Below are 18,624 nucleotides of genomic sequence, written 5' to 3' on the forward strand. Positions count from 1 at the left end.
CTCATCTCAAGATGCGTTCGAACCACAAGCCATGCATCGGAAAGAGGATTGAGACCGAGATGATGACAAAATCTGAAAACTCTTTTGACCGTAGAATTGTCAAGCCCCTGAAAACAGTGGAACCGGCCGTCCCAACGCCTTAGTCATTGTTCTTGATCGAGCGTTCTGCCCAGTTCCAAGATGCGGATGTGTGTACGTCCCAAAGCATAACAGTCTCGTAAGGCGTATACTATATACAATCGTCGAAGAAATGCATGATCCATCAAACTAGGAAGCCCCGCTTCACGTAGCTCGTATGCTCGTTTGTACAGCGTGTCCATCATATATGCAGCGATCGTAGTCGTTCCAAACTCTTAAGCAGCCTCGGCCGACAACTGATCATACCATTTCTCATGGCTTTTCAAATCGACCGACCGTATCTTGTCGAGCGAGTCGACGAGGCGATTGACCTCTGCCAAAAACTCCGGCATCCCCGCCCTGGCTAGCACTTCCGCCGCACTAGTGGTGGTCCTTACCCTCTCAGCTGTGCCGTTAGCGGCGAGCCTGGCGAACACATGCTCTCGAAGAGACTTGAGAAGGAAACAAGCAATCTGCTCACTGAAGACGTCTCCTGTAGAAGTTTCTGCAGGGACATATGTGCCGTGACTGTGAACCGCGTCCTCTCGGGCTTGCTCCGTTACACTCGCATTTCTAGCTGCAGCAATGGCTGCGGGGAGAACTCGCCCAACAAAGTTGGACAACCCTTCTTTGGTAGCTTCAGGCATCATGTGTGACGACTCGACCAGCGAGACGACTCGATTGGGGTCAACCGTCAGAAGATCCAACAACATCAGCCGGTCTGCATCTTTCGTCCAAAGTGATTCCCTGTTACGCCTCAGTCGGATTTTGGTGGTGAGCAGGACCGATGAGACGGCTATCATCTGGAACGCGCGAGCCCTCAGCTTTAGTAGCCGAACAAAGTCCAGCTGCAGTGTTTCCGGCACGTCGCGGGAGCTCAAATGTGAGTTGCGCAGAACGAGGTCTGACAGCCCCCTGGCGTAGATGGCATTCCCACTTGGATTTTGTCCGATTGTCACCGATTTGGCATCCGCCCACCAACGTTTCGTCCGTTCGAGCGTGTGCACGCCTTGGTCAAGATCTCGCTCAAAAGACGCCATTTCGTGCTCGTGCCCGTGTTCCAGCACCGCTTGCGAGGCCAGCCGGAATTGAAAGTTGATGTGATCCAGCGCCATCAGGTCAACAATATTGATTAGCTGAAAAAGGCGATCGATGGTGTCGTCCGACGCATTTGTTGCAAATGATCTGACAAGCTCGTCCCGACCAGGAGAACAAATCTGCGAAATCAGCCCTGCAATTGTCTCAAAGAAAGACTCGTACGAGAACATGCCATTGCGGGACTGTTGGGCGATTAGCTGTGGATCCAGCAGGCCATCAATCCGCTCGTAAAGAGGATGCCGTGGGCTGATCAAATTCATCAGCTTCTCACGGATGAGAACTGCCATAGCATGGGTCCATCTCGTAGTGGCTCCATTGCTTCCACTTTGCATGCTGTCACGCATACTGGTTCGAAGCGAGTCCACGAAGCCTTTGTGCGCATTCGTCCAAGGTCGCTGCTGCACCTCGAAACTGCCGTTGATCAAGATCTCATGCGCAATCTCGCGATTCGACGGCAGGACAGTCATGATTTTGGAGAGGCTGTCGGCAAACAACGGGACTTTCGTGTCTACGCTTTGTTGAGCAGGCTGTGGAGTTGCAGGAGGGGTCATAAGTGCCCGTGAAGCATTCGTGGCACCTTCATTGACAGGCGTCGATCCTCGAGGAACTTGCTCGATCCCTTTCTGTCGCATTTCAGACGCTCTTTGCTTGCGAGCCTTTCTCACGGCAACACGGACTCTTGAAAGCGCCTCTTCTGGGCCCGCGAGTCTCTTCAGACGGGCAAGCAATTTGACTTGCTCTTGTCGTACAGCATCGAGGTAGTCCTCGGCTACGTGGCCATCATGATCATTTTTGGTGGCTTGCAAAATAAGATCCAGATTGACAAATGAGCTGACCATAATATCAACAAGGACTCCCAGGTCTTGGCTCTTCCAAGCATGAAAGGTCGAGATAAAGTCGTTCAGAGCGAAAGAGAGGGCGTCCTTGCTCGACTGAAGGGAAGCGGTGGGCGACCCCGACATCAAGATCTTGATACAAGCCTCAAAAGTGTGGACGAGCGATTCAGCTTTCGCCAGCACCGTCTGCTCTTGGGGTTGGCTTCCGCCGTGGCTGAAGGCTTGCATCGGGTGTGCGGCAATCAAATACCCGCTGAGGAAAACCCGCACGGTTCCCGGGGTGCCTTGGTCTGCATCAATGACACCAAGGTACTTTAGTACTGACGTGGTGGCGGCAGTGGTGCGTTGTTCCGAGATAAATCGTGTCAGTTCTTCAAAGGTGAGCGTCCTAGCTCGCGTCAAGTTCAGCTCCAGAGCAGAAAAGTCTGCAAGGGTTTGGCGTTTCCGGTAGCGTCTCCATGACCGTTGAATGACTTTGGCGGCGTAGACACGGTCTGAGCGCTTCAACGCTGCCGGGGCGACTTTCTTCTCCTCAACTGCGGCGAGGGAAGTGGTTCTGGGCCTTCGCATCCCCTGCTGGTACACGGTCCTTCTCCTGTCTGCCTCAGCGTACTTCTCGGCCATTTCTTCCTTGAGTCTTGCCATTTCGGCGGCCCTTTTCTCCCTGGTCTCTTCGGCGACCTTTTTCGCGCGTTTCACCTCCTCTTCACACCGTGCTGCGATATCGGCGAGCAACTTCTCACGCGCCGCCTGTGCCGCCAGAGCCTTCTCTTCGCTGTACGAGACCCTCTGCGCCGCCTTTGCAGCAGCCGCGCGTAGTCTGACCTGCTCCGCATGTGCGGCCCTGTCTGCAAGACGAGCCTTTCTGGATTCAATGATTGAGGCTCGGCGAAGGTGCTGGGCAATATGTGTGCTGTGGGGCCCCCCATGGCTCGAGAGCGCCGAGGAATGCGAATGGATCGAGGATAACGAGCTTCGGCGGGAGGAGTTGGCAGAGGATCGCCGGCGCGAGGAAGATCTCCGATAGAAGCGCGCAGCGATACGAGCAGGAGGCTCAACATAGGCGGGAGCATCGTTCATTTCGAGGTCGGTCTCGACACCCTCGATAGTCGGTATAGTGGGATCCATGTTTGCTTCTTTGCGAAAGAACGGGTTGAACGAGGTCAAGGTGACACGAGAGTTGGAAGAGGCAAATTGAGAAGCTGAACGAACGGCATGGAATGATCACCTAAGGCGACCCAGGCCTACTTTCAGAACAGCCGGGAACGTCGTGTAATCTACATACAACAAAGGCATATGAAAGAAATGAACGAGAAAATGCCCGCAAACTGCGACGGTGCACGCAGGCTGGAATCGCAGGGGTGGGCGGCGTCGGGAGGCTGGGAAAGTGTAAAGTGAGAGTGAGTGGTGAGAGGGAGAGGCTGATGAACTCATCGTCGTCATGTTTTGCCCGTTGCACGTGGTTGCAACACCAGATCCAAGTTGGCGATGCGCTGAGTAACCAATCGAGTCCAAAGTTAGAACAGCCCCGCGGGCGATTCGTGCAGCCTGCGCTGTGCCTGGGAGCCTCTGCTGCAGGTGGTTGAGTCCAGCCTCGTGGCCCCCAGGGTCCCCCATCCGGCTACTGTGATGTCCAAGCCCGGGCGAGACTTTAGGCGTCACCAGCCACTGGAAGCGCCTAAATTTACAGAACTTTCTAATGTCCATCAGCAGCAGATCCTGTCCCCGGGCAGAACTCACTTCCAATCGTCATACGGAGTACACAACTCTGTACCCAAACACCCACACCAAATCGTTTCCTGTAGGACACACTGCCTTTGTATGCCCGTGATGCCATAAGCTAGTATTGCCCATGTCCACGATGGACGTGAGGTCTTTTGCCTCAATCGAGTCTCTCGAACACCATGCGTCCGAGCCTCCCGACCGAGTGACAACACATGGATCACATAAGTGCAGCACCTTCAGATTGCTCACCACACCAAGACTTGCCACGTCCGCCGTTGTCTCTAGTCAAAAACGTCGGCGTGGCCTGGCGGGTCAGTCCCGTTCGCTGCAACATGGGAAGAAGGAGGTTAGCAACATGGCGATGGCGGAGGCGTGATTTACCGCCGTCGTCGCCACAGCTTCGACTGCCCCAAAGGCTTGTGATGGAGGTACTTATCGCTCATACGGTGACTCAGGTTTCAACGGATCCGAGAAACTGCAGCTCCGAGACCAAATCTCAGCATCCCTACGCTTCACGTCTGATTCGGGTGATGCAAGCTCCCAGTAGCAACCTCGCCTTCCTCGCCACACCAGACGACCTGCATCGAGTCGAACCAGCTCCTGAACCGAAGCTGATGGCAGTCTCATAACTTGAGCTCGCAATGGTGAATGACCATGAGCACTCCGGAGGGCGTGTGGTGGCAGGCGGCTCGCACAAGTGCTGGAGCAGACAGAAGCTCGCGGAAATTCACTGGCGAAAGGCTTCAATGGAATCATGATCTCTGCGGCAGTCACCCTCACCTGCCCTGCCTTTCCTCGACTCGCCTACCCCAGAATGGAGCACGATCTTGACCTTAGGAGGACCCTGATGCTCACCTATTTCCCTCACGGCGTGCGAGGTAGGCCATCTCTCTCTTTACATGTCAACAAGACGAGCGCTTTCCCCTCCACGCAGTTGAACGCATTCAGATGGCCACGCAGCTGGATGTGTCCACTCTGTTCGTCGAACCTTGCAACCGAGATGAGATGAAGGCGTGGACGCTCAAGGACCACAACGTTCAATCGTGCCTGATTAGCCACAATCTAGGAATAATAGTGCCGGAGCAGGGCGCTGAGGGACAGAAGCGAAGTACCTTCTTAGGTCCCCTTTCTCACGAGGCGCCCAGATCCGCAAAAGCGTACTCCGTACGAGGAGTTCGGATAACGTGCAGGGTTCATGCCCGTTATTGTGTCCATATTGTGTCCACACGCGGACTATGCACACCGGACAGGTGACCTGAAAACCCCGAAAGCTGATACGAAGTCCGGTAATCAATGCTGGCTAAGACCTGTGGCGAGTGAAAATCCGTCAGGTCTTGCTACACTTTTCCCATCAAGAGACCGGCAGCACCGCTCTCTGATCCAGTATGCAGACACGGTGCTCTGTTGGAGCTCCAAGTTCGTGGGTTGTGGATTTCAACCGCTGCCGCTGCCACTGGCTACTGCTGCAGTATGCGAAGCTCATCTGTCACAAAATCGGTATCGCGATCGCGAAGAGATAGCTGTTTCCCCTTCGAGCTGTGCACCGAATTTGACAGCCATGACAAAATGCTGGTTCCGGCCGCTTCTCTCTGACGCCCTCTACTGCGTACTGTACACTCCAAACTAGGCTTATATCAGTCTTTGCCGTATCGGGTTGTTGTTGGGCAATGCCGCCATGATCAGGGTCACAAACCACGATCCCATTTCGGAACTCGATTCTTGGTTGCCAACCTCATTGTCTTGACGAAGCTCAAGTTGCGGTCGACTTGTCACTGTTCCTTCATGCCGTCATGACTGACGACCTTCTTTACGTACAGAAATCATGTGCTAAATCTCCAGGGATTGGTGTGCTTGAGAGGTCGCCTAGACTTCATCACTCGTCCAAAGCTTTTCCACGAAACCTGCAGGCATGTGCCTTTCCACACAGTGTGGCTGTCATAATGTGCAATCAGCATGCTCAGGCCGACGGATCTGCAGATCTGACTACTGCTTTGGCACTCTCAACCCTGGCAAAACCCTCGTTCTCTCGCGATCGGTGAGGCAGCCGTACCTCGTATTTCCTATGCCCTGACTGGGATTTAGCCTTGCCCCAATTGGACGGCACAAGGCCCTCGATACCTGTCAGTGGCCTACGACAGCGCCGCTTGGACGAGGATCTAGCGAGCATGGGCAGTCGTGAAGCGGTTTCGCTTGCAGGCTAGTTTTGTTCCCGAGCCTGGACAGGATCTGTCCGTGGCCACACTATTCGAAAGCATGGGTCCAGTCATGTGTCGGACCATGCAATGGACCTTTCAGGTGGGGTCTTGCGTGGGATCAATTCGCCTGAGGCTGCTCGGCATCCACGCTCAACATCTGCTTGCCTTTGACATTGCTTAGGGCAAAGGCTACGGCAAGTCCCAGATGCTTACTCCGTACATGGATAGTGGCTCCGCATTCCCAGCTTGGAACATGCACTTAGCCCGCATCATACTGTGGCTGTTGATGGTCGGCGTTCTTTCAAGATCCTAGCAGTCGATGCTGCGACAGATCTTGACACTTCGGAGAGTCAGCCCCTGGACTGAATGTCCCCGTATCTGGCGGTCCTTCTTGTGGTTACCATCTTGGCGGCCCCGGGGCGGGAATCCTTTCTTGCGCCATCTAGCAGTGGGAGGCGCGGGCCTGATGGCGGGCGTATTGACTTGGGCGGCTTCCGGGGTTGTTCAGGGAAGTCGTGGTACACCTCGTACTGTGGTAGATGCTCATCCAAAATGAGCAAATCAAAAAGCAGCATCTGACGCTTTTCAAAGCAAAACAAAGCACTCTTGCGGCTCATCCGCCCTCGCACTACTGGGGTCCGCCGAGGACGTCCCACATTCCACATGATCTGCCCGTGGTGCGAACTTAGTTGTTGGCTTTCGAAAAGCATGAGCCAATGAAGCCCGACTTGTTTGATGCACTTCCCAGGCATGACTCCCAGTGGCACAACTCTATGAATTGCAGGACATCGGAGGGACGTTCGGTGAACGTCTTAGTTGGACTTGGTGTCTCATGCTCGCAGCAGTGGCTGCATTAGCCCGGGGCTTGAATGTCAACAGACGGATCAGCAGTTACTGGGTCCGACGCTGAGGTACGAGAGGCTAAAAGACGCTAACAAGATGTGTCGCTTGTGAGGGTTCCGCCTCAGCGCCTAGCACTACCTCGTACAACCCCTGCCATGATGCTCGCCGAAGATGATGCGGGGATGGTGTGGATGCCCCATTGGAAGCTGAAGGGGTGTCTCGCCAGGGTCCTGGATCGCGGATCTTGACCGATAAATCAGTGCTGAGGGTGGACCCAGGTATCCGAGAAGTAACTCGATGTTAGGGTGCATACGACGATCGAAGAGGTAAGGACAGCGTCGCCAATCGAGTTGTGATCTGATGGCAATCCATGCAGCCCTGTCGCTACATCCTAGTCTTCCGGAGTTTTTGTCCAGAGTGTCGCTCTCGTCGGATCCAGCACAAGGGAATGCCTTGGAAGACTGACAGCTGGGTCGAAGTCGACCTGGCCTTTCTCGACAGCGCCTCGGGCCCCGACCACGACAAATGCGGAAGGAGACAATAGACTTGGTGGCTTCAGTGTGGCCGTCCCAGCGTCGTCCTATGAGTAGGAGCCTTGTCAACAAGGGGCAGGGAAACAGGAGGAAGAGCGGAAGCGCCAGCTGAGCATATTCCCAAGCAAGATCCTGAACCAGGCTCTCCAGATTGCCTCATGCCGCATTCTGAGGCGATGCAACCTTCGGCTTGCGATTTGAGCACTCCCTGTTCGATCTCAGCCTCCCTACCACTACTGGCCTTCGAGACTGGGGTCGTCGAGCTGGGATCGTCGGGACGTGACGGTTCATATCCAAGATCCGCGAGAGTGCCTTGAACACCGTCCATGCCTCACTGACACTTAAGTGGGATGGAACCCATTCCTTCAGTATCTTTCTCCCATCCACATTCCCCTCCTTTCCATGTTTCACCAGCTACCGTCTGTGTCCAGTGCCATCGAAGCTGCCATGGCCACACCAGGGAAGCAGCGAAGCAAAGCCTCAGACACTGCCAGAAGTAGCGGCCAGAAGCGCAAATCCGACGACCAAGCCACAACTTCCAGCGGGCTGCAGCGGAGTCATAAGCAAGCCAGAGACACTGTCTCCCCTCTATCTAACAAGAAGCTCAAATTCAGTAAGGCGGACCCTCATCGGGACGGAGCATGGGCATTTCAGAAGGAGACCAGTGACACGGTTTCCGTGCCAGCTGGTGGTGCGGAGCTGCCACTGAGCAACGTGGACGCATTTTCCCACGCCAACGGACCGCAGTCATATCAAGAGCAATCCGCGTCGGCGAACTCTGCTGCTCTGGAGTGGATGAGGACGGGCTCTGTTTCGCTAGAGTGGATGACGAGCTCTGCTGCGCCAGAATGGGTGCAACAATGGGCAACCACGCGCCCGCGGCCCCCCAGTGCGCTGGACTCAGACCTACCGATGAATTTGTATACTCGCCGTTTCTCAAAACCGGGGCCCATGCTAACGGCAAGAACAGCTCGGATCCTCAACTCCGGAGGTACTTTCAAAGCAGCGTGCAGTTACGCGCCGCTTCGCCAGCTAGCACGACTTCATCTATGGCACTCGCATGGTCAGGTCCTCCGACTCCACGATCCCCGGGGATATTTGTTGAGCCCGATCTTCAGGGAAGCTCTCCAGCCCGTTCCTCCCAAGGCGTACCGCTGGACAAGATGTTGTTGCCTCGTCCTGCAACTCCTCCAGCACCCACACCGTGCTGGCAAAACGGTGCGGACTCGTCTTCTGGCCAAGGGGAGCTAGGACAACGTCGCCCAGTCCACCAACAGCAGGCTACGGCAGCGCAACGTCAGCCTGAACACGGACAGCAGGGCGTGCTTATACCACATCGGCAAGGGCACGAACCACGAGTACCACTGCTGGAGCAGCCTCGTCATCCACCGCGTCTGCCAATGCCAGAGCTACCGGGCAGTCGGTCGATTTTGCCAATACCAGAGCGGCCAAGCTTGCCACCGATCATATCAACACTAGAACAGCCTCGCCAGCAAGCGCCTCAGCTGTTATCAGGGCAGGACGAGCTTGTACTCGATCCGCCACTGTCCTCCTGCTCTTTGTGTACCTTAACACCTGAGGCAAGGCCACCGCCGACCGCAGCCGCAGGGGGTGCTGGAAGATTACTGGAAGCACCTCCGCCTTTACGAGCAATTGAACCCTTGACGACTGATTCAATGCTCAACCACAGGTCAGCCTCCAGTGCTGCATTCGCCACCGGCGCATCATCGAGTCCATCATCCAGCCGAGCCCGACCGGTGGGCGCGCGACTCGATCCAGTTTTGGACTGCAATCGTCCGGCCCATGAGCCCATTACGTCCAGTGAATCTCTCAACCAGATCTTAACGACCACTCTACCATCGCGCCTACCTGTACGGTCCCGATCTTCGGTGCATTTTCCGCAACCAGTCGAGGTTCCTTACGGCTCCACACCAATGGTGAGAGAAGGCGGTCGAATTTTGAACTACAAGCCACTTACTCTAGCTTGCAGCAGACATATGAGGCACAAAGAACCCGTGCTCCCACCTCTTCATTCCCCAATCCACTCCATCCATCGTCCGACGAGGATGCAAACTCGCGGATCGTGCGCAAGGGCCCCGTCTCGGGTAAGCAGGTGACCTGCCCTACGCGGCCTCGGAGGATACACATCGCTCATTGGCGAACTGGAAGCACTGCCTGAGTAGTGTTGCTGGCGTGGCAGGACTGACCACGCACAACGATACGGGGAAACGGCACTGCAGTGGCGTGGCGTGATGGAGTCCACAGAGCAGAGAGCCAGAAGAGGTTGTCTTTGGTGTTACCGACGTATTGCTCATGTTGAGACGTCTAGATTCGACGGTATTCAACGTTCAACGTGCAACGTCAGTGCCTAACGGTCCAGTGGTCTATGGGTCACGATTCAACGATTCAACGATTGAACGATTGAACGACTCAACGACACACTCATTGATTTAGCTATGTACGACTCTCCAATATGGTCACGTTCAAATGTCTTTCTCTGCGTTCGCGATATACAAAATCTCCAGTCACGGTATCGGTATCAGTGTCAGTGTCAGTGCCAGTGCCTTAGCCCATCAGTCTGGTACTCTCCCCCCGCGACTCTCAACGAGACTGTCCTATCGTGAGAGCATTCTAGATCGACCATCTAATTCACTGGCCATCTTCATCTCCTTGCCTTTTCACCCCCACTACCTCGTCCAGCATCAGTTCACATTCGGTCCAAGTCCAGCCTCGGAGCACGTCAGGCCAGGCCAGGCGGGACTTGGAAGATAGAACCCAGCCACCATATGCATGTTAGGCGCATGTCTACATGGACATGACAATAATCTTGACGTCACGGACCCAGCACGGCCGACATCAACGTACGTCTACACTTCCATGACCTTCGTAGCTCGTATCTCCTCCGTAGGCGGAATCTACGAGCAGTAATTAAATCGACCTTCACACAGTATGTCGACAGAGCATAGCCAGTGCCCCCACAAGAGATGTCACGTCTCGTCTTGCACTCTCCTTTCCTTTCCTTTCCGTCCCGTCCAGTCCAGTCCCATCAGTCCAGTCCAGTTCCTGTTCTACTACCTACTTACGTAGGTGTGCGGTGTCCCGCCTGCTCGGCGTGACTCACCGGTGGTGCTGGCCTCTAGGAGACTGTTAATCACAACATCATAATAGCTCGTACTATGTGTGGTATGTCACATTCCTGTCATGTCATGCGAGGTGACTTCCGGTCCAAGCACGGGTCCACACCGGTCTGCGTTACACAGCATGAGTGCTCCGTACCAGGTATTTACCTAGGTAGGTACTCCGCAATCACGACCGGTTACGAGGAGTGATTGGGTCGCTCCGATAGGTACCGTACTGTCCTACAACTCGTCAATCGAAGCGACGGGAACCAAAAGGCGAAATCAAGCGAGGTGGGATGGAGCGGGATGTGGAAAGGGGATTCGACGTGCGGATCGGGATGGAGATCGTACTTCTGGGAAGCGAATCGTGAGCTACCTACCTCGAGTAGAGTACCTAAGGTCGTCGATTCGGGTTATTGTTCACTTCACTTCCCTTCCCTTCCCTTCGAGTCACTTTGGTTCGCTTCGCTTCGCTTCGGGCTAATTTAGTATGGGATGGATTCAAGGGTGGCGTCCATGGATGTGTGCAGGTGGTATGTATGGTATTGGGATTGCATGGTACGAGGTGTGGTCCCGGTTGTATGTACGGTATTTCCTGCTGGCCTGGACTGTGCAGGGAGCGTGATCGGCATCAGAAGAGCATGAGCATGGGAATGAACATGAACATGGAATGACAACCCTCACTTGGCGCTTGCCAGGCCCGTCCACCCGTTTGACTGGTGCATGATGCCCACACTGACTGGCATGTTGACGCACAGACACACGCACACGGGCACAGACGCGGGCTGCGAACACGAGAGAGCAGCTCGAAGCGTCAAGCGATGATGGATGGATGTCGAAGAACACGAGATCGAAGTTGGTTGACTCGCTTTGGCCAAGTCGAGGGCCGGTACGAGGGAGGCATGAGTCAAGTTTCGCAACTCACAGCTCATTCGCAACCCATTAGCAACTCATAAGTTCCTTCGTTGGTCCACGGTCGTATGTACGTAAGACGCGAGCCTGCACATGTAGTTAGTTAGTCGTGTCACTGCTCGACGTTGGATACTTCGTACACCAGGCATTGCTCACCTTTACTTTCTCGTCTCGTCTTGTTCCGACCTCCGCTTGCAATGGCATCCACGCCCGTCTAGGACGAACCCTCATTTCCCGAATTCAGATACACTGCATTGCATTGGAATCAAAAGGGACGGATTGGCCAACCAACCAAACACCCATGGCGTAGGCGCTTATCGTGTTGTCACCGACTCCCTCCCTCCCTTCATACTTCATGCCCACTCGTTTTCAGTCTCAGTTTCAGTTTCACTCTCACTCCCAGACTACATCCCAACACGGCGGGGCTGCCTGCTCGTATTTGCCAGTGTTACCAGAGGGAGACATTTCCCGCGTCTACTTCGGAAATCGGAGACTTCTCGTATGGTCTGTGTGCCCTGTGAAGTTGGGACAGACTCGACAGTCTGAGTGATTCTTGGTTTGGATTGTCGATCGGAATCCCGTGCGTTGAGCTTGGGCTGTACGTTTGTCTGCGCGGGCTAATGATGATGCTGCTGCTGCTGCTGCTGCTGGCTTGAGCCCGGGCTACCGACGTTCACATTTCGTGTCTATCTGTTCTGCGTGCCTGCTTGTTCGTGTTTCTGTCTGCCAATGTCATGCTTATACTACACACTTTTAGTGCTAGAAGCAGCGTCGCTGCCACATTCCAGCGATGGCGTCCATGCGGTGTCCGAAGGCATCCATCACAATTGCTGACTTATCTCTTGGAACGGCTTCGCGATGGGTAGGGCTCAAGATGCTACCGTTCTGTATAGGCGCAGACGATGCCGGTGTGGCGCTTGCGAGGCACAGCGCTGATAAGACAGCAAGGTCGGCGGACCCGCTGTTCTACAATTGTATCTGGTACTTCGACACTTGCGTAAGTGGAGTGAACGAGCATGAGGCAAAACGTAGCCAAAGCGTGACTTCCCTTCCCGTGTCGTCTTCTTCGTTAGGTGCGTGATCAACTGAATTAGCCACTCTTCACCGAGCTTGCGTGGGCGATCAGCGGCTCATCGGCAGTGATGGCCTGGCGCCCATTCGGCGCAGAAGAGCCACGCACTGCAGTATTGGCAGTGATCAGAACTCACTGGATGATGATACCGAGTCGGGGCATGCATCTGATGCCTAATGAGATGATCGAAACAGGTAGGCATGGTTACCCGCAACATACTGGAAACGGTATGTCCAAATTGGAAGACTCGGGTTACACCCACGAGATAGGTGCCGCTACATCGCCATGCGGCCAGCCAAGTTGAGACTTGCACATCCTCCACACTACTGTTTGAGTGACTGGCGACTTTATTAGCTGATAAAGATGATCAAGGCTGGGGGTATTGTCCTGATTGGTGGCTCTGTGTGATTGTCGCTGAAGCATAACAAAGTGACCTCGATATAGAAGCTGACCCCCCTTCTAAAGGCAGATAATGGCATGGTGGTGGACACATGATCGACACGAATGAGAATCGCGAGTTGCGGATCAACGAACTCATGGCAGGCCAAAGAGAAGGTGGTCTTATCTGGCCGAGACATGCCGTCGCGGTGATCGCGGTCAGCTTGGGAGTTGTCACAATAATGACGAGGTAACTCCGTCTGGCCGCAATTGATCCAGCGATATGCGGCAAGATGTGTACGACTGTCCGTATCCCCGTTGCGACGGAAGGAACTTCGATGGTCAGCGTGTTTGCCACGATTGTCCTTCTAACGACACGGAGGACGATCGGCCACTTACTGACATTGTCGAAATTACTCTTCATACAAACGAGACTTTGACTTTCACCATCCCCATGCCTGAATGGGGGAGCCCACGGTAGCAGCTAGAACAGCGCAGAGAAGAGTACTCAGAGTAATGCAGAGAAGAATAGGTAGAACAGCACAACAATGAACGCGAGGGACAACACCAGGAAGAGAATGCAGGGGCAACGGGCAGGGCAGCGACACAGGAGGATCCAGGCAACGGATATTCAATATCGCGCTCTGTGGGTTTGCTACCGCTTGGCAGTCATGAGAAGTCTGAAGGCCCAGGCCAATGGCTTGAGTATATTAGCAGTCAAGGCATGTAGTAGATTTGAAGTTAAAACATACCCAGGTAGCTATGCATATAGAGAGATGAGCAAGAAGCGGAATGAGTTAGATGGAGCATATAGCTCGAGGTGAATCTGGCCTATTAGTCTTTACCTATTTAGAACTAGTCTCGGGAGTCATAGTCACGTGGCTGCTGGGTCTGTCTTATCCCAATCCGGAATAGCCTGCTGCTGCAACAGTGCAACTCGTGATTTTGGCCGCCGCAGCAGAGCTTCGATGAATTGATCCTCATGCAGCATGTTCGCGACTGTCTTTCAAGTCCTGGCCTCATTCGATTCCACTCCCCAAATATCAGCATGTCGCAGTCAATCACAAAACTGCTGCCCATGCAGGCTACTGTGACATCCCCTTTCTCCGCCACCACCATCACCACCAGATCAATACCTCATATCCGGCGCCCCTGCCCCCAATGCGCCGGCCGAACATCCTTCCTCTCGACGCGCCAATTCTCGAGCACACGACGCAGAGATGCCCTTGTAAAGAACAACGTCACGAATATTGACTCCCGACTACCCAAACAGAGCTCGATGAAAAGCCAAGTCAAGAAGGCCAGCAAACAGCAGATGGGCAACGACCTGGGGAAACTGCCCCAGACGTTCATCCTCCCGCCAGCGAGCGAACTACCTCCTTGGACGACTCTCAAAAGAACAAAGATCCATTGGCTGCAGATGAAGACGGCGTTCAAGGACTGGTGGTCGTAAGTGATCCAGCAGCCTCACAGCATAGCACCGCTCAGCACAGCGTGTGTGGGAGCGGACGTGAAACATGGCTGACCATTCTGTTTCTAGACTGGTAGTGTTCCTGAAATGGGACGCCAAGCGCGACCCTCTCACGGGCAAGAAGATGAGGAAGCCCATGGAGCTGAACTCGAGGGTGGCCGTGGCCAAGGATCTGCATGAGAGGTTCCACATGGCGCTGGGTAAAGGGGACATGAAGATTCTGCAGGCCCTCTGCTGCGAGGGTTTGCTCGGCACGGCAAGGACGCGCATCGAGAAGCGCAAGGTTATGCGCAAGCCCGTCGAGTGGTGGAAGCTGATGGGCTACACCGGGCTGAAGTACTGGTCCTGGCTGGACAGGTGGCCGCTCTCGCCTTTGCTGCCCAACTCGCCCGCAAGGGTCGTCTCCGACCGCCTGGCGCCCTTGCCCGTCGCCGACTCGTACCTCCGCCAGTGTATCGTGCGGATCCGCAGCGTGCAGCAATACGAGCTCGCCGACGCCGAGCAGACCACCACTCGCGACCACACCGATTACGTGGTCATCCAGAAGATCACTTCCAAGGGCGAGGACGGCGAGTGGAAACTCTGGGGTCTGACCGAGCCGACGACCATGGACGAGATTGACACCATGCTGGCGGGCGGCACGAAAGAGATAGGAGCCACGCTCGCCGAGAGGATCCAGGACAAGCTGTCCAACTTGACAGGCGTCTAAGTACCTGGTTGTAGTGTGATACAGCAGGCTGTAATTTCAAGGGTCAAGAAGGAGGTTCGCCCCTGTCGTTGCCGGTATTCGATGTCGACGATGAGTCTATCACACCACATGCTCATGAAGATCATTGTTGTTATTTCCTCGAGAACTGGCTACCTCGCCTGCCTATCTACTTTACTTACCTACTTGCCCTGCTTGCACTGTCATCGTCCATGCCCCCCTGATCGCGACGTGACAGCGCCAGGGACACGAATTGCACGCAGGATTTGGTCGCCACGAGTATACCCACATACGGAGGACGGAGTACTGTATCTATCTACTGGGTATTGTGGCTGATTGGCTGGCTGGTCTGTCTTTGGCGAGTGAGATGGGCTTGAGACTCCGTTCGCGCCCCCCCCCTCCTTCTCTCTCTCTCGCTCGCTCGCTCACTATACGGGTCCTCATCAAGCCCACCCCAGCCATAGGTAAGTAGCCAAGGACATGTGTGCGCGTGCCTCTCTTGAACGGACAACGTCAAGCCTACTTGTGTACAGACCCTTGGGGTGACTTGACCTGACTTGATTTTGACTTGAGTAGCACTACACTACCGATGGTAGCACCACGCCAATCAAGTCCCAAGTCAACACTCCGTACTCTATACTGCGCACAAAGGGCTGGGGACTGGGAATAGCGACAGAGGTTGTATTGTTCTCGGCTTGAGTCCTGTGATCTGTAGGGAGTATCCGTGGGCCATATGTATGAAACAGTAGGTCAACAACGGCGGCGAGTGGATTTCATAGTTTGGAACATACATGTAATTTAGGAGGGAGGCAGGCAGGCAGGTCAGTAAGCGGGTACTTGGCAAGGAGCACGTTCGATATCTACTGTAGTAGCATCCCAACTCTACACTACATAGTCGCTCACTGGACTCTTGACGTCTCGCTTGCTCGATCGCTCTCGGGCGCGGTGTGAGCGAGTGCGTCAGCAAAGTGCAGGGAGTTGAAACTGCGCTCTTTGCCACCAGACCCCCTTCATCAGGAGCGATTTATTGCCAGATTGATGGTTCGCTTGAGTCGCGCATGACCTCGCCGCTGATAACCGACCAACTGATTCATTCGTTCTCCGCTGCAGAAAAACCTCTGGTGGTCGCCAGAACCTGGTCTCTTTGTTCTACCACCTCTTCTTCGTCCATAATATGTGCCACTAGAAATGAAAAACGATTGGGGCGTTGCCCATTCATCCGTCCATCAAGCCATCCCGGCCCATCAACCCACAAACCCACACAAACCCACCAACCATCCTGAAAGATGAAACATGGCCGTGCATGCCTGTAATCGTGAGAATCGTAACTGTCGTGAATTGCTCATGATAGAGGGCCCTTTCAACGCCATTTCTGCCTTCCTTGGAGCTAAGGGCTAAGCACGGGATATATATGCCGAGCATCCCCTTCCGTCGTCTTCTCGTGCATACCATTGTCGCGCCTAGCCAGCACGAGGAAATCGGAGTCGAAGTGTCGAGGTTGGACAAATAAGAAGGCAGGGCTACGCGGACGCTTGATAACATTGCGTATCATGACCGCAATGCGTCGCGAGAGTCGACTGTGGGGTGCGGCGTATATAAGAAACGACAAGCCCGTGGCGTTAATGACTTAGACACCCTTTTTTACCCAATCCCAAAAATGCCAAACCCAAGGGGAAAGAAAAAGAAGTTCTTGAGAAACGAAGTGAAGCAAAGCGAAGCGAGTGTGCTGTACAGAATCTGGGCTTCGGTCAGGCAGACGATTGCAATCCCGGTGTGCGAATGGCCCTGTCAACCGGATCTTCCAAAATGGTCATAACCGCATTCGTCGTCTTCCGCCGCGCGTTCCTCCCTCGACGCGCTGGTCAAGGACGTCGCGGAGGACCGGGTCGTCTCGGTCTTTGTCCAAGTGATGCTGCCGAACATGGCGCTGGAGATTATCTGGTCGAGGATATCGGTGCTCTTGATCGGGACAGAACGGACATATGTATCCTGGAGATTTGTGGACCAACCCATGTCTGAACACGAGGCGAGTCAGCATTCAGCCGCAGCACAGGACGACCTACTTAGAATCAGATACTCACCTAATCATCTCGTTCTTTCTCTTGAAGCCTTGACCACCAGGGCCGCGAGGACACCCTTTCACAGAACAAAAGTGGGTGCGTGAGTCGGAATGGACGTTCATGTGACTGTTTAATAGATATTGAGTCTGGAACGGTAATGCCGTACATCCATTATACATGCAGATGTAAGCACCTGAAACGTAACGGCTTGCAGGAGGTTCATCGGTGGTAAAACCATCGCCAGAGGGCGGCTCGGACTGTGATTCGGACCTGATCTTCGATTCGCTCTCGTCGACAGATTCTGGCTGTATCGTGTCCGTGTGCTCTTCTGGTACAACTGCCAAGGGCGACGAGTGCACAGGCTGTGGTGGCTCGGGCGGCGGGTCCGGGAGCGACGGATGAGGGGGAGATGGGTGCGGCGGCGACGGATACGAGGGCGATGGATATGAGGGTGCTGGCGACGGCATAGACATGGACGAAGCTGGTGTGGACCCTGTGGCCGAGGAACTAGCGTAACTCGAAGACTTCGACGTATTCGAGTCACGGGTTGTCGCCCTCCAGTCGTGATGCGAGGGCGGCCCCATCGGCGCCCGAGGTGATAGAGCTGAATAAGATGCGGGCGATGCATATTGTGCTAAGTGGATGGGAGACGGACGTCCTATGGGGGACAGGGTAGCAAATCTACTAAAGCTCGAGTCCGGAAGATCACCTATGGCGGTCTTGATACTCGGAAGATTGTGCTTCAGCTCCAATAGACCTGCCGGCGACGACCGGGGCGGCGATTTCCTCTGCAACGCAGGGAGGATAAAATCCGGAGGGGCATGATCGCGTGCGATGGCGAATTTTGCAAGAGCAGGTGACTTGATGATGGAGTCCTCGTCCTCCTCGGCAGCTGCATGGCTTGGATTCAGCTTCAAACCCAATCTCTCGTTCAGCGGGGGAGGCCGAGTGTCGAACTGCTTCCTGGGATGGTCTTCCCGTAGAGGAGAGGAGGCATGGTTTTGCTCTTGCTGGCGAGGTCGGCGGGCTTCACCATTGGTACTCGGAGACGGGGGCGAATATCTCGCCTCAGCTGCATTCGCCGGAGTATCGATCATCGGCCAGTCATCATCCTTGTCGACATTGGGGGAGATGGCAACCTCTCGGCGTCTGGTTGCATTCTGCGCTGCCCGAGACTGAATTACTTCGCTCGGCCTGCTCATCTGCTGTCGGCGGCCAGCATCATTGTCCTCCTCTTCCACCTCTGACTGACTCGCCGATGCTAACGCGTTCCTCTCAACGTGACTGGCTAATTCGTTTTGGTTAGGATCTAGGGAACGAATCAGTACGCCGTCGGCAAAGGTTGGGTTTGTTCGACCCTTTCGCCTCTTCCTTCTTTTCTTCCTGGGTGCCGGTACACCGTCCGTGTCTTCCACGTCCGTCGAGTCGGAAGAAGTGTCGATGCGGACCAAAGGCGCGGGACTGTCGTGCGGCTCCAGAACCGGGTTTACCGCCACCAGTGGTGGAGTGCGGTTGAGAATATCTCTTTCGAAGTCGTAGAACGATTCCTGATGGGACAT

The 18,624-nt window shown here is 54.7% G+C and overlaps 3 protein-coding genes across 3 annotated transcripts; 1 reads left to right on the forward strand and 2 right to left on the reverse strand.

Moving 5' to 3' along the window:
- Positions 1-353: 353 nt before the first annotated feature.
- On the reverse strand, positions 354-3,179 carry G647_08486 (uncharacterized protein; the record flags this gene model as incomplete). The annotated part of the gene is made up of 1 exon (XM_008732796.1): positions 354-3,179. One exon carries the CDS (start codon positions 3,177-3,179, stop codon positions 354-356), a length of 2,826 nt encoding a protein of 941 aa, XP_008731018.1.
- Positions 3,180-14,107: 10,928 nt separating this feature from the next.
- On the forward strand, positions 14,108-15,008 carry G647_08487 (uncharacterized protein; the record flags this gene model as incomplete). Its single annotated transcript, XM_008732797.1, has 2 exons — positions 14,108-14,277; positions 14,369-15,008. 2 exons carry the CDS (start codon positions 14,108-14,110, stop codon positions 15,006-15,008), a joined length of 810 nt encoding a protein of 269 aa, XP_008731019.1.
- A 1,785-nt stretch (positions 15,009-16,793) lies between these two features.
- Positions 16,794-18,624, reverse strand: G647_08488 (uncharacterized protein; the record flags this gene model as incomplete). Its single annotated transcript, XM_008732798.1, has 2 exons — positions 16,794-17,020; positions 17,232-18,624. The coding sequence occupies 2 exons, from the start codon at positions 18,622-18,624 to the stop codon at positions 16,794-16,796; spliced, it is 1,620 nt and encodes a 539-aa protein (XP_008731020.1).

Source organism: Cladophialophora carrionii (genome assembly GCF_000365165.1).
Source record: "Cladophialophora carrionii CBS 160.54 unplaced genomic scaffold supercont1.7, whole genome shotgun sequence".
Classification (NCBI taxonomy): Eukaryota; Fungi; Ascomycota; class Eurotiomycetes; order Chaetothyriales; family Herpotrichiellaceae; genus Cladophialophora; species Cladophialophora carrionii.